The sequence below is a fragment of the Hypanus sabinus genome, chromosome 8, assembly GCF_030144855.1.
Source record: "Hypanus sabinus isolate sHypSab1 chromosome 8, sHypSab1.hap1, whole genome shotgun sequence".
Lineage (NCBI taxonomy): Eukaryota > Metazoa > Chordata > Chondrichthyes > Myliobatiformes > Dasyatidae > Hypanus > Hypanus sabinus.
The window spans coordinates 149359089-149372945 of record NC_082713.1 but is presented as its reverse complement, the minus strand read 5'-3'; the positions used below and the strand labels follow the sequence as shown (position 1 = coordinate 149372945).

At 37.3% G+C, this 13857-nt stretch overlaps 1 protein-coding gene across 6 annotated transcripts in view; it reads right to left on the bottom strand.

The window, feature by feature from the left end:
- Positions 1–13857, bottom strand: part of LOC132398583 (coiled-coil domain-containing protein 91-like) — a 179804-nt gene that overhangs the window by 55152 nt on the left and 110795 nt on the right. For all 6 annotated transcript variants that reach the window (XM_059978232.1, XM_059978227.1, XM_059978231.1 and 3 more), the window contains 3 exons: positions 3944–4036; positions 3786–3854; positions 1770–1946 (listed from right to left, as the gene is read on the bottom strand). In XM_059978232.1, coding sequence (XP_059834215.1) covers positions 1770–1946; positions 3786–3854; positions 3944–4036 — 339 coding nt within the window. The remainder of the gene's footprint in view (positions 1–1769; positions 1947–3785; positions 3855–3943; positions 4037–13857) is intronic.

The window sequence follows — 13857 nt, the reverse complement described above, 5'->3', positions numbered from 1 at the left end:
ACTACTGGTCTGCACCATTCTTTATTTGATAGCTCAGTGTTACTCAGTTCCAACATTGACCTCATCTTCATCTTCAAGGCACTGACAAGATGTTTAGGCATTCTGTATGGTCCCTGATGAATAAGTTCGTCACCTTTTAAACAGATGGGGTACTTGATCAAGTTGGTACGCACAAGTTGTAGTTTAAACAAAAGTAGAATGCTGTGAGTAGAGACCTTTTAGGGCTGTCTTTTGGTGAGGTTCAAAGTGGCTGAGATGAGCTTGTGTCGAGGCTTCCCATTGCCCGAGATCTTGATTATTGTACTCCTCTGTTTCCACCCTCTGCATCATCAGGGACACCTTGGCCTCCTCCCTCTCTTTCTATTCTTTCAAGACGCTAACATGGCATATCTGGGACCATTTTCCCTTCTCTGGATGGAATATTTCATAACTCACAGGATCTACCTTCCTCAAAACTCCATAAGGACCTTGCCATTTGGCCAGCAACTCATTGTTCGAGGTAGGTAAAAGAAGCAGGACCTTTTAAACCTGGACACAATTTCCTTCATCAGGTTTTGGCATCATACCAGAACTTTTGTTTTTTCTGTGCCTTTATTGTGCTCGAGTAGGCTTCCTCACTATACTGGTCAAGATGATCCCACATCTGCAGAATGTGTGAGACAATCTTTCTCCTGCTTTATCTTGGCACTTCTCCTCCCAGTTACTGCAAAGCTGATCCAAAGGAGCTCGGACAGTCCATCCACAGAGGAGTTCAAAAGGTGAAAACCCAGTGGTGGCCTGATGTACCTCCCAATAAACAAGGAGGAGCAATAGAAGCCATTTGTCCCAGTCCCTCCCAGTGTCAGAAGTAAACTTACTCAACATGGACTTCAGGGTTTGATTAAACCTTTCTATAAGTCCATTAGTCTGGGGATGGTAGGAACTGGTGCAGATGACACTGACACCAAACTGTCAGTGTGATGTGGACATCAGCCAGAAAGTGAAATAGGTGCCTTGGTTGGTAAGTGTCTCCTCCAGAAAGCCCACTCTGGAAAATAACTGGATGAGAGCAGATATTATCTTGAGGGTAGTTATGGAGGGCAAGGGGAATGCTTCAGGAAATCTGGTGACATAATCACAGACCACAAGGATGCACTCAAATCCACTACTGCTCTTCTCCAGGGGAGCCACAATGTCCATGGTGATGTGTTTAAATAGTGTTGTGATGATGGGAATCACCTGAAGAGAGGCTCAGTTGGACTTCAAGGCTGTACTTATCTTTTGACACTATGGGCCAAGTGTGGCAGTACTTCTGCAGATAATTTCATTTTTATGTTGGATTTCAGTATCTGCACATTTTTAAAATTTTCAACCTTTTGCCAATCACGCACTGGAACACAATGATTGCTCTGCAACACAGAGCTCCAATCTCTCAACATTTAGATCAGATGTTTCTTGTTATTCTTTCTGCCAGATGGACAATTTCACATTTTCCCACACTATTTCCAAATATTTGCCCACTTACCTGAAATTTCTAAACTCCTTTGCAGCCCTTCCCATGTCACCTTTACAAATTACTTTCCAACCCAGTGTCACCAGCAATTTAGCAACCATACTCTGTGTTTCCATCCAAGAGTTTTACATAAACTGTAACAAATAAATGCCCCGGCACTGATCTCTGTGGCACACCATTCATTATATCTAACCAACCAGAAAAAGATCCATGAACAAATAACGCAGAAGCGGATCCAGATTTGAAAAATCGTAAATTTGCATAATTCATGCTTCACCTGGCTTTTGTTCCTCTCCTCTTGCAATGCCTCCTGGATAGCCTGCTCAAATTTTTCTTGGTCCTTGCCACGCTCAATTTCCCAGAGTTCTCTTTTCTCCATCTGGATTTTTTCCATCTTTTCCCTCTCCACTTGCACAGCTTTCAAAACAGCCTCTGTAATGATTTCCTTTTCTGCCTGTGTTAACAGACCATTGTTCAAACGGGATTTTAAGAAAAAAAATCAAAAGATATTTAAACCAAATATAATACCACATAAAAACCTATGGCCATATACAAAATAAAAGATCAGAGAAAGTAACAAATGTGTTGAAAAATGATCAAGTCTGCCAACTTCAACAGGAATTGGATTACAAAGCTGGAAGCAGATGCTTCAGAAATATTGTTATCCCTGTTATTATAGCATTCCTTGCCAATAATGCAAATTTTTCTTGTTACAATATTGTTACAGTGGCAATGTTCAGAAAATGGCTGCCATTGGCAACCACAGATGGTCTACAATTTCAAGGGAAGAATAAATCTTCAAAGGACTACAGAAAACAGATGACAACAATACTATAGCACTGAATAAGTTAGCATTTTTCCTGATTAATCACCATTTTATACATAATATACATTGTTCTAATATATAAGTAAATGACTGGTAAGCTTTTGCACATAATGAATTCAACCTAAAGGCACGTAACATTAACTACCCTCCATTATTTTACCATACACTGAATACTATGCTTCCAACATTGTTTTGTAATACCTAAGAAGAGATATGGTGAAAGAGTTGAGCCTTTCCCAAACTACTATAATTCTGGTGATTTGGGCTGAGACAAGACAACTTAGACTTGACCACACTAAATTATCCTTTTCCCCTAAAAGAACAAATTGATACGCTACTAAATAAAGTCTGAAATGACATACAGACACATCAGTAATTATCTACAAGCAATTGTTGTTAGACCATGCATACTGGAACTCAAAGTGATATTTCACTGCACCATCTCAACCTCCTTTCATTGGATCAAATGATCTGCAAATCTTGTAGAATTCAATAAGTTTTTCAATCAACTGATGTGGATCAGTAATCAAATAAGATAGCACAGGCAGAAGGAAGATCAAACTTGTTCTTGTGCACTGTGCTGTTACCCAAATAGTGCTCACTATGAAACAAACCTAATTATTCATTCCTAATTATTTTCATATTATCCGGAAAATACAAAAAGCAGGTTTGTTTTCCAATTTAAAATCAAAATCAAAAACTTTGTTAACTAAGAACAAACTTTGTTTAATTGCATTAATTATAGTAAAGGATAATGGTTATGAAAAATGAAGTACAGATTTAAAATACTATTATTTTTGCAATGTTATGACAGTTAAGACAGATTATCACATATCCTCTTCAGTTTATAAGTGCCCAACTTATGTACAGCCCATACATATAAATGTCTGGATTTGCTGACTGGTGAGGGGCTTTAGGCATCATCAGCCATGTTGGAACACTTCACAACAGCATTTTCTGACTTGCAAACTGTTCATGTTACAAACAGTTTATGAAAAAACACTGCAATAACCCAAGAAGGATCTGTTCTGGGAAATTTTACAAGTGTGTTTACAACAGATTAATGCAATATTGCAATGTATAAACTCTGACTCTGAACTGATTCCACAACCTTTAGTGTAGACGCACTTTCAAGAACTCTTTAGCTCATGTTTTTAGTATTATTTATGCTTTTTCTTTGCACAATTTGTCTTCTTTTGCACATTGGTTGTTGGTTGTTTATGTATAGCTTTTCATAAATTCTATTGTAATCCTTTATGTTTGGGTAAATGTCTGCAAGAAAATGAATCTCAAGGTAGTATATGGTAACATATACATACTTTGATAATAAATTTACTTTGACAGTTGGAAGAAAGATGAAAAGGGACCTACAAGGAAGTACATCTCTCCTTTAAAGAGAGTATTAAAGACGAATATATTTAATCCTTAAAAAAAAAGACTTTTGATTAGCAAAACTGATTAAGATACCTGTACAACTTTCTCCATTGCCTCTGTGCTTCGTAACCTTTCTTCAACCACACACTTTTCAAGTAGCTCCTGTAAATAATTAGGCAAAATGTTCAGGTTTTTATTTTTATGCAAGAGCAATATTGAAGGTTATTTTTTTAAGAAAACCATAATTTCACCTTATGCCATTTTGTTTGTTCCTCCAAAGCTTCTTTTATCTTGTCTTGCAGTGCACACTTTTCTTTTTCCAGTACTTCAACTAACTGTTCATGCTGCGGGGTTACACAGTTGACAATGTCAGCAGAAAATTCACATAAAATGTAAGTTTCAGATAAAATATTAAATGATTATCTAAAATTATAAAAGCAGCTCATTCAATTCATTAAATGTGCTAAATAGTCTGGGATCAACTTTAACTTCACATAGACTTCAAATGCCATCCCTAAACTTTGTTAACATGTTGCCAGACCATTTCCCAGCTCTTCCAAGTTGACAGGGGGTGAATGGAAAGCAGTTGTAAACTGCTGGACAACCCAGCGATGGATAGGGGACAGACAGGCAGTTCTGGACTGGAATGGTTAGATGGGAATGAAGGGCTTGATTTTCACTGTGATTCTTGAAGAAGTACTCTTACCACATACAATGGAAGGCTTACCAGTTTGGGCTTTCTGGCAGATTCAGATAATCTACCGCACAGCATTAAAAGCAACATAACTTTTGTTGGCTCGTTGCGCTTCTGTAATCCAAAGGTTCATCACAAGTCAAAAGTGAGGCATAAAACTTATTGTTTAAGGCCATTTTATTAAGTGTTTCAAGAGTGGAAAACAAACAACAACGATGAGAACAAAGGGGGATAAAAGGAAGTATCAATTGTTGTCACGTCATAATCAGACTAGAGATAACAAAACTCCATTTATAATAATTAACATATAAAAAAAGATTCAATTGGCATGAAACTTGCTCCCGAAAACTAAGTAGTTCCTAAAAAATACAGAACCAACTGCACAATTTCCTTAAAATTCACTGAACAATTACATGTACTGTATATAGGCATTTATATAAAATACAAACAAGCATAGAAAAGCTAAACTACACAGAACATACAAGAAAAAATAACAACTCTACACCCTATTTCAGCACTTTCATATTTAGGCACACATTAAATTTTAATCTGCTTGTATGTAAAATTGAATTCTACCAATTTCTGATCATTGCACAGAAACAGAAGGTAAAAAAAACAGCAGCTGAGATTTGAGCAGTTTTCTGGTGAATAGGCGAGAACATAATTGTGTACTATTGCATCTCTGTTAATCAGTAAAACTGTGATTATTGTGATTAATAGATTATATTTGATACATATTCTTACCTAGTTAATATACATATACTGAAACCACTAGTAAAGTATTTTATATATATGTGCGATGTAACAATATTAAGAGTCTGGACTTACATGCCTCATTCAAACTCATTTGTATAAGCATGTAAAAAAAGTTCAGAAAGAAACCAAAATATTTCATTCATGAAAACATTATGGAAGCAGATTTGATATGTATATAAGTCTTGAATGTGTTCTCACCCTGCTTGTTACCTAATATGGTGACAGTTACAATATGAAAATCACTCCCCAAGTTTAAGTTGGATGACAGTAAAACCAAAAATTCCCTAGTGTGCTAGCTCAAAACCCATATGAAACTTCTGCTTACACTTTTATTGTTTAATCTCACTAAATATTTTAATACTGAATTGCTGCTTAGCTATTGAAAATATTGCAACAAAGTTCAGGTGAAGGAGGAAGTAATTCAGCAGAATGTAATGTTTCTCCAGAGCTCAGAGAACAAACATGTGCCCTCATATTGGCTGTAATAACTTGTTTCCCCAGATAATCTGCATGTTCATCTCATCTGAATATCTGATAATGCAATAACAGAAAGTCTAGCAGTTCTACTTTAGTCAATATAAACAAAGGATCTAGAAAGTAAAAGAGTAATAAAATGCACTGCAATTTGGAACAGAGTAAGGATATTTCCATCAATCTCTTCTTCCTCTCTAACCTCCTTGTCAATTCCTGCTATCTCTCTTCTAACTAAATACACATCTAACCTAAAAGATTGAGAGGAAGTACAGCAGATAGTAATTTGCTGAAAGGTGTCTTGATTTTCAAAAGGATGAAATAGAAAGTGAAATAAGGGTTAGGAATTACTTATCACAAGGAATTTCTGATTTGTGGAATAAGCTGCTAATGGTTCCTTGGAAAGTACAACCTGTTTTTTTAAAGAGAAGAATTGGCTGGAGAGAAGTGCAATAAAAGCAAGCTGATGAACATTTTATTTTACTGATTTGCTTTAAATGTTCACTGTTTCTCAGATTTGTATCTTTTTTAAATCAAAATGAAATTAAAATAGGGTTAGGATTAAGTTGAAGCCTACAAATCTGAGTACAGGACATCAGAATATTATCAAAGCAACTCTAAAGGCAGAGGCAGAGGCAAATCCAAAAGGTCCTGCACTGCACAAGACCTTATCAATCAGCTGGCAGTCAGTTTCTCGAAGAAAACTTTCACCAGGATCCCACTTGAGGCTTCAAGCCTGGCAATTATATACAAGGCTTGATGCAAATAAGTACAAAATTTGCTTCATGGATATTCCAGTCAGGCTTGCAGCTTGCATTTACTCTGAACATTTGGCTTCGTTGAACCGGATTAAATAATAAACGTTTATTTTCCTGAGATAATGTCTTCTTTTTCCTCTTTTATTGTAAAAGTTCTCAGCAATTTTTGTTACCTCTAAGGAGTGAACATCATAATATTTAAAATAGGTTGCGCTAGATATATTGCAATAAATAAATACCTACTCAGAGCAAGTTTTCAGGTGTGTTTTTATCTTTACAATTTTGTATTCATGTACTCTATATTTGAAATTTATCATCCAACTCCATAAAATACATTGCCCCCACTAAAATGCACATCTTGCTTCTGCATTTATTTGTTACTGAAACATATCAGAGGAAAACATGTAAAATCCCTCCAACCTCTTCCAGGCATTAGACTTTAGGACTCATGAATCATGATTCCATTCTCTATCTTCTTCAATCTTTTTTGCTCCTTATGGAGCACAGGGACTCAACAAAAGTCCTCCACTTTCTGCAATCTCTAGCAGATGTTTTTGCCGTCTCCCAAGTTTGGCCGGCGGCTTTCAGTTCATCCAAAAGCCTACGCCTCCAGGTTTGCTTTGGGCGACCTCTTCTGCTCTTCCCTTGTGGATTCCATTCAAGTGATTGTCGAGTGACATTCGACTGGCTCTTCCTCAAGGTCTGGCCGACCCATTTCCACTTCCTCCTCCTTATCTGGAATACAATGGGCTCTTGGTTTGCTCTCTTCCACAGGTCTAGGTTTGACACTCTGTCGTACAACTTGAGGCGGAGAATCTGCTGGAGGCATTTGTTGATAAAGGTCTGGATCTTGTTGCAGCTGGTGTTAGTGATTCTCCATGTTTCGGATCCATATAGCAGGATGGCTTTCACATTGGAGCTGAATATACGGAGCTTAGTTTTGACAGAGATGGCCATAGATCTCCAAACAGGTTGCAGGGTTGTGAAGGCATGTTGGGCTTTTCCGATCCTTGCTCTGATGTCCTCATCTGTACCTCCTGATTTACTGACTTTGCTTCCGAGGTAGGTGAATTTGTCTACATCTTCAACTATTTGTCCTTCAATCCGTAATGGCTCCTCTCGTTTGTTATTAATGCGTAGAACTTTGGTCTTCTCCTGACTGATCTTAAGGCCTACTCGCTATGAGGTCTCTCCCAAGGAACCTACTTTCTTCTGCATATCTTGAAGCCGGTGTGAGAGAAGAGCGAGATCATCTGCAAATGCCAGGTCTTCCAATTTCTCTGTTAACGTCCACTGGATGCCTCTCTCTGAGCCAGCACAGGCTGTTCTTGTAGACCAGTCGAGTACCACGAGAAAAAGTAGAGGTGACAGCAGGCATCCCTGTCTGACTCCAGTAGTGACCAGGAACTCTTCGGACAGTCTCCCATCATGGATGACCCTGCATGAGAAGCCATCATAAAGCTGCTTGATGATATTCACCATCTCTTCCAGTACACCATAATGTCGTAAGATGCTCCACATTGACTTTCTGTCCAGGCTGTCAAATGCCTTCTCAAAATCAATAAAACACACATATAGTGGAGTTTGTCATTCTATTGTCTGCTCCACAATGACTCTAAGTGTAGCTATCTGGTCAATGCATGATCTGTCTTTCCTGAACCCTCCCTGCTCATCTCTAAGTCTCTGGTCAATGACGTCTTTCATCCGCTCCAAGATGACCCTGGTGAGAACTTTGCTAGGAATGGACAACAAGGTGATCCCCCTCCACTTGCCACACAGTGAAAGATCTCCAGATTTTGGCAGCTTTACAAGGAGGCCCTTCTTCCAATCTGATGGGATCTCTCCTGTTCTCCATATCAAATTCAGCAGTATATGCAAATGGTCCACCATAACCTCGCCACCCTCTTTCAATGCTTCTGCAGGAATGGTGTCTTCTCCAGCAGCCTTGCCAGTCTTCAGGCTTTTCAGGGCTTTTCAAATTTCTTGCTTGGTGATTTCACCTATATTGATGTTGAGTGGGTCTCCAGGTTCCAGGTCAGGTGGGTTCTGTGGTGGTGATCCATTCAATACTTCCTGGAAGTGTTCCTTCCATCTCACCAGCTGATCTTCAACCAAAGTGAGCAGATGGCCTGTCTTGTCTCTAACAGGTCTGTTGAAATTGCATTTCTTCCCTCTCAAAAGTTTAGTTGTCATGTAGAATGCCTTGAGGTCCCCTTTATTGTTAAGGAAACCGTCAACAGATTGTCAACCACTAACCCAGATCTCGGGAAAAGCAGGGCCCCATTCAGGAGGCTGATGACGTGCTGCAACCAAACCCGTAAGGAAGCTGAAGGGCTGACAACCCTCCTTCACCCAAGGAAAACCATAATGGGGGTTCCAAAGCTGCTCTCACAGAAGAAATCTATCCTAATCCGAACATGGAATGTGAGATCGCTTTGGGAGACAGGTAGGTGCGCACAGGCAGTGAAGGAAAAGAACTGATACCACCTCACACTCCTGGGCATGTGCGAAGCAAGGTGGAATACTTTTGGTGAGACCAAACTGCAGATGGGAGAAACTCTGCTCTATTCCGGCAAAGAAAAAGAGGAAGACCCGCATGAGGCTGGTGTGGCCCTGATGTTCTCCAAAGAAGCAGCCAGAAGTTTGATAGAATGGGAACCAGTGTCCATTCTCTATACCTATCCAAAATCATGTACATATACTGCAATCAAAAGTGGATATCGCAGTGATAATGGTATACCAGATCTAACCATTATTCAAGTAGCATTTATTTATTCTAACACTTTATCCTAAAAATATAATTACATAGCTCATATACCTTACTCATCATGGAATTGACGACCCAAACCAATTGCCAATTTAATCAAATTCCCTGTATTATAATCGAGAATGCGATTGACACTTGGCCACACACACTTGGAGTGCTCTGTCTGTAGAAAAGAAAGCTGCTGTCATCCTCCACATTGTGACAGTACAATCTCAATGTTATTACCTTCAAAAGTATTATTCGCAAAAAAACTGCAGTCTTTTCCATCCATTCAGTAGCCTAATTTCACTGCTTCAAAATGGTGCATTTCCCACAACCTGCTGCTCACTGAGAAACTGATGAAAACAAAAGCCAATAGGATAATGGGGAAAGGGAACAGATAAAATGGAGTTTATGGCTTTTGTCTCATAAGCGTTATACGATACAACAATGACAAAGCAATTGTAAATAAAATACCTCACTATAAAGAACAAGGCAAGTAACTATTTATTCTTCCAACTTTGTTTTATAAATTCAGCTGAAAGCTCCATAAGAGTTGTACTATATAACAAGTTGTATTTAGATGGCACTTCCAAGTAAAACACATGTGGAACAGCAGCTGTCAATACAATCTTCATCATAACACATTCTAACATTTAGAATCTGCAAAACACTCCAGAGAACCATTTATTTGGTTTTACTATTTCCAGTGAATCATACCAGACTTTCCTCCTAAATGAAGGCAGAACTTTTATCTTTTGAACATTGAGATATGGAAAATTTCTTTTGGATAGAAGCAAGGCAAAGTTTATATTGGAATTAAATGTCAGATATTAATTAAAACAAAATACAAACACAATTATATATAATATTCAATGGTATGTTAATTATTAAAATTAGGCAAATCAGAGGAAACTACATATTCAACATTATCATTTGTGCATAATCTGCACCTTGCAGACAAAAGAAATTAACTGCACTGCCAATTGTTTTAGGAGGAAGCTGCTAGATAAAATGTCAATTTTATTGTGAAGCTACTACAATCAAAGTTGAATAGTGGAAGAAAGGAGGGCGGAAGTGAGGAGAGGAATTGTGATTTCCAGCTATCAGAAATGCCAACTGCTTATTTTAAGATAATAAAAATTGCCAGAGTAACACACTGGACTGATGAAGGGTCTCGGCCTGAGACGTCGATTGTTCATTCCTGATACTACCTGATCTGTTGAGTTCCTCCAACATTTTGTGTGTTTCTTTGGATTTCCAGCATCTGCAGAATCTTTTGTGTTAATAGAAATTGTCATTTTTGCAGGTATATTATTAAATTTTAAATATTCTTGGAGGAGTGAAGCAATCCACAGAGGCAGTTTGCTGAATCTGGAAACCTGCCATGCTCAATCCAGAGGTGAGGAGACATGAATGCTCATTGACAAATAGTGACAAAATAAAAGGATTTTTTTTTCTCTTTAAGACAATAACAACTACAATTACTGCATGCTTAGTATAGCTTCCTTGAGCCAAAACACTGATTTTGGATCTTTTCTTATAGAATTAAAAAATAATTACATAATATGTACATTTTTACAAAAATGGGATCCAATCGAATATTAAATAGCAATGTTAACTGTTTTCACCAGAAGCACCAGAAAAAAAGAAATAACTGAAGCAGATATTAATGCGTGCTAAAAATGTCATAGTTAAAACAACAGCTGTTCTGATGTAATTTAAAAATCAGTGCATCAGAGTAAAACAAGGCCTGAGGCAACAGAAACAATGGACAAATATCTGACTGATTAACTGGGAACACTGCAGCCAGCTGGAGTTCCCTGCTCTCCATATGCACTCTTACATTATACCTTTAGGGAGCCCAATCATAAAACGATGCACTCCTGTGCTTCCTGTCAACCTTCTAAAGAGTGGTATGGAAAACTGAGATTTGGATGTTAAAAATAGCAGATAGGAAGAAAAAAGACATTTATTAATAGTTCTATGTCTTTAAAGAAAAACAAGCGGCAGTTCTGGTAATAGATAATGAGTCAATATACTTCATTATTCAAACGTACTGACACAATCTTTTCATGATGCAATGGTGCAGATGCACTGAACTGGCTCAGATGAACCAATGTAATTGTTCTGACATCAAAAGACTATATTATTAAATTTGTAGAGCAGCAAAAAAATCAGAAAATTGATGTATCAACTGACAACACTAGCTGGAAGCAAGTGTCTCTAAACTTTGATGAGAAAAGCGTGTCTTCCACTTAATGTTTTCAATTTTCTTTTATAAACATTCAAAGACTCAATTATTCTATAGCAGTTTCATACAAGTTTTCTAGCAAATAAATATAATTTTCAGCAAATAATATGGGTATAGGAAGATGCCATATTTTGTGTCAACTTTGCCACTCAGTGAAATCCTGGCAGATCTGCAATGCAAGTCACTATACTATCCGAAATTCATCCCTAAATATCAGCGTAAAACTGTATTGACCCCAATTAAAACTAATAACTAAGCTAACATTGTTCTATTTGTGAGCTGAAATTCCATGTTGCTATAACCCTTTTTGCATGTGGAAACGTTTCACAATCACTGTGCTATAATTTTCAAATTAAGTTTCTCAACCTAGCTCCTCCCACCCCCAACCAATCATCAAAAATTGTCTCTGTCAGAGGTTTCACATCTGGGGTCCATGGACCCCTTGGTTAATGGTAAGGGTCCATGGCATATAAAAGGTTGGAAATCCCTGGTCTTTGCATAAGCCCCATCAGCTTTTTCTACTTTGAAATCTTAAATGTCTGCAGGGAACAACTCCTGCTCTAATTGCTCTAATTTCACCTCTGAGAGATCAGTTAACATTCTAGTAAATCTATGCTTCTTTCTCTATAAGGATAATAAATCCTTAGGGGTGACACTTGGGAACTGCATATAAGCTGTGGCATTGCATCCAACCAAATAATTCCAGTACTCCAAATACTATTTAATTATATTTTATTGGTTATTTTTGGTGTTATGTAAATGAACCCCAAGTTTCCGGACTTCCGGTGTTGCTTGTGTTTCACTAATTAGAAAGTACTGATTTATTCATCCTAGGTTCAAAAGATGATGAGTTCAAACTATATTTGTCAGTTCAACCTACGTATATTTAACAACACCACTAATTTGAATGGTTCCATTTAAATTTGCTTACAATGTTACTTAAGTTCTTAATAAACATTATGAACAGTTGTGGCATTAAAACAGTTTTTTCTGGCCATAAACTTATTTGGTCTAATTACTCATCATCTCTGTCTCAAGTCACTCAATCATCTAAGTCAACACTCTGTCCTTACTTCTATGAATTTCAGTTTATATTAATTGCCTCATAAGAGGGACTTCTTTAAATGCCTTCTGAAAGTCCATACCAGTAGCATTCATAGACATTTTGTTTTCCAGTTCTTCAGTCATATCTTCAAAAATTTTAATTTCATCTGTCAGGTATGAATCATCTTTTACACATCCATACTAATTCTTTACGATCTGTTAAAAATATTCATAACAATAATTTACTCTATCTTTGATTACAGACTGCATAAAACTGACTGTTGGAAAATTAAAGTGGTCTATAACTCTGGTTTCATAATCAGTTTTGTTTTTAAAACAGTAAGGTGACTTAAGTATTTTTCCTAACTAAAGGAATTATTCTAGAAATGACAATACTTTAAATGATTACATATATGGCATCTGAAATTTTTTCATCTCTAAAACTGTATGTTTGATGCCTTCTTGCCCTGGGATTTGTCATTCTTTAGAGTCATTTTCACGATTATATCAATTCTGCTGAGTCCCTTACCCCAGTTCAATATTAACTTCCTTGGGACACCCAGCATTTCTCCATTACAAATAGGAATTTAAACCTGTCCTCCAAGTCTGTGTTTTCATTCTCACCAAGTCAATTTGTACCTGATTATTAATTCCACCTAACATTGCTGTTCATTGCAATTTTATTCTGCTTTCTCTTACAAATTTCTTGTCAAGTGCTTAACACCCACTTTGCAACTTTCCTGATGAAAGATCTGTCCAAAATGTCAACTGTTTATTTCTCTCCATAAATGCTGTCTGACTTGCTGTGTCCCTCCAGCATTTTGTGTGCATTGCCTAACATCTATTTTGTTGGCTTTGGTTATTTTTAGTATTGTTATTAGCTGTGTTTTATTTTGCATTTCTGCATGCTTTTTCTCAATTTATTTTCTCTATTCCCTCTTCTGTGATCTACAACTGAAGCTTCTGTTCCCCTTGCCCTTTGATTCTATAGAAGTCTCATTCTGTATTAGAATTATAAATATATAACCTTACTCATGAAGACATAAGCTTCAGTCATCTTGCACAATACTTTCAGCCTAACAAAAATTTCAACTTAAAACAAAGTTCACTCAAGCCTAAAAGGTAGTCATACTGAAATATGCAAATGATGTTTGCTTTTGACAGCTCAGAGGTCAAGCTCAAAGCCATCATTTGTGTATTCATTGAAGCAAACAAGAGGTCTGGCCCTACAATCAACATCTGCAAATATAAATCTTCCATCAAGTGAATAAGGAAGAGCATTTTTGAAGATAAAGACCACATAACTGGAATAACACTGGCAGTAGTGATGCATGCCTTCCTTTGTATTTTTGAGTCCCAAATGATAGCTATATTTCATAATGACCTGTCCCTCCTCAGTCATCTCCACTGCCAGGTTGAGGCCCACTGTAAACTACAGGAAC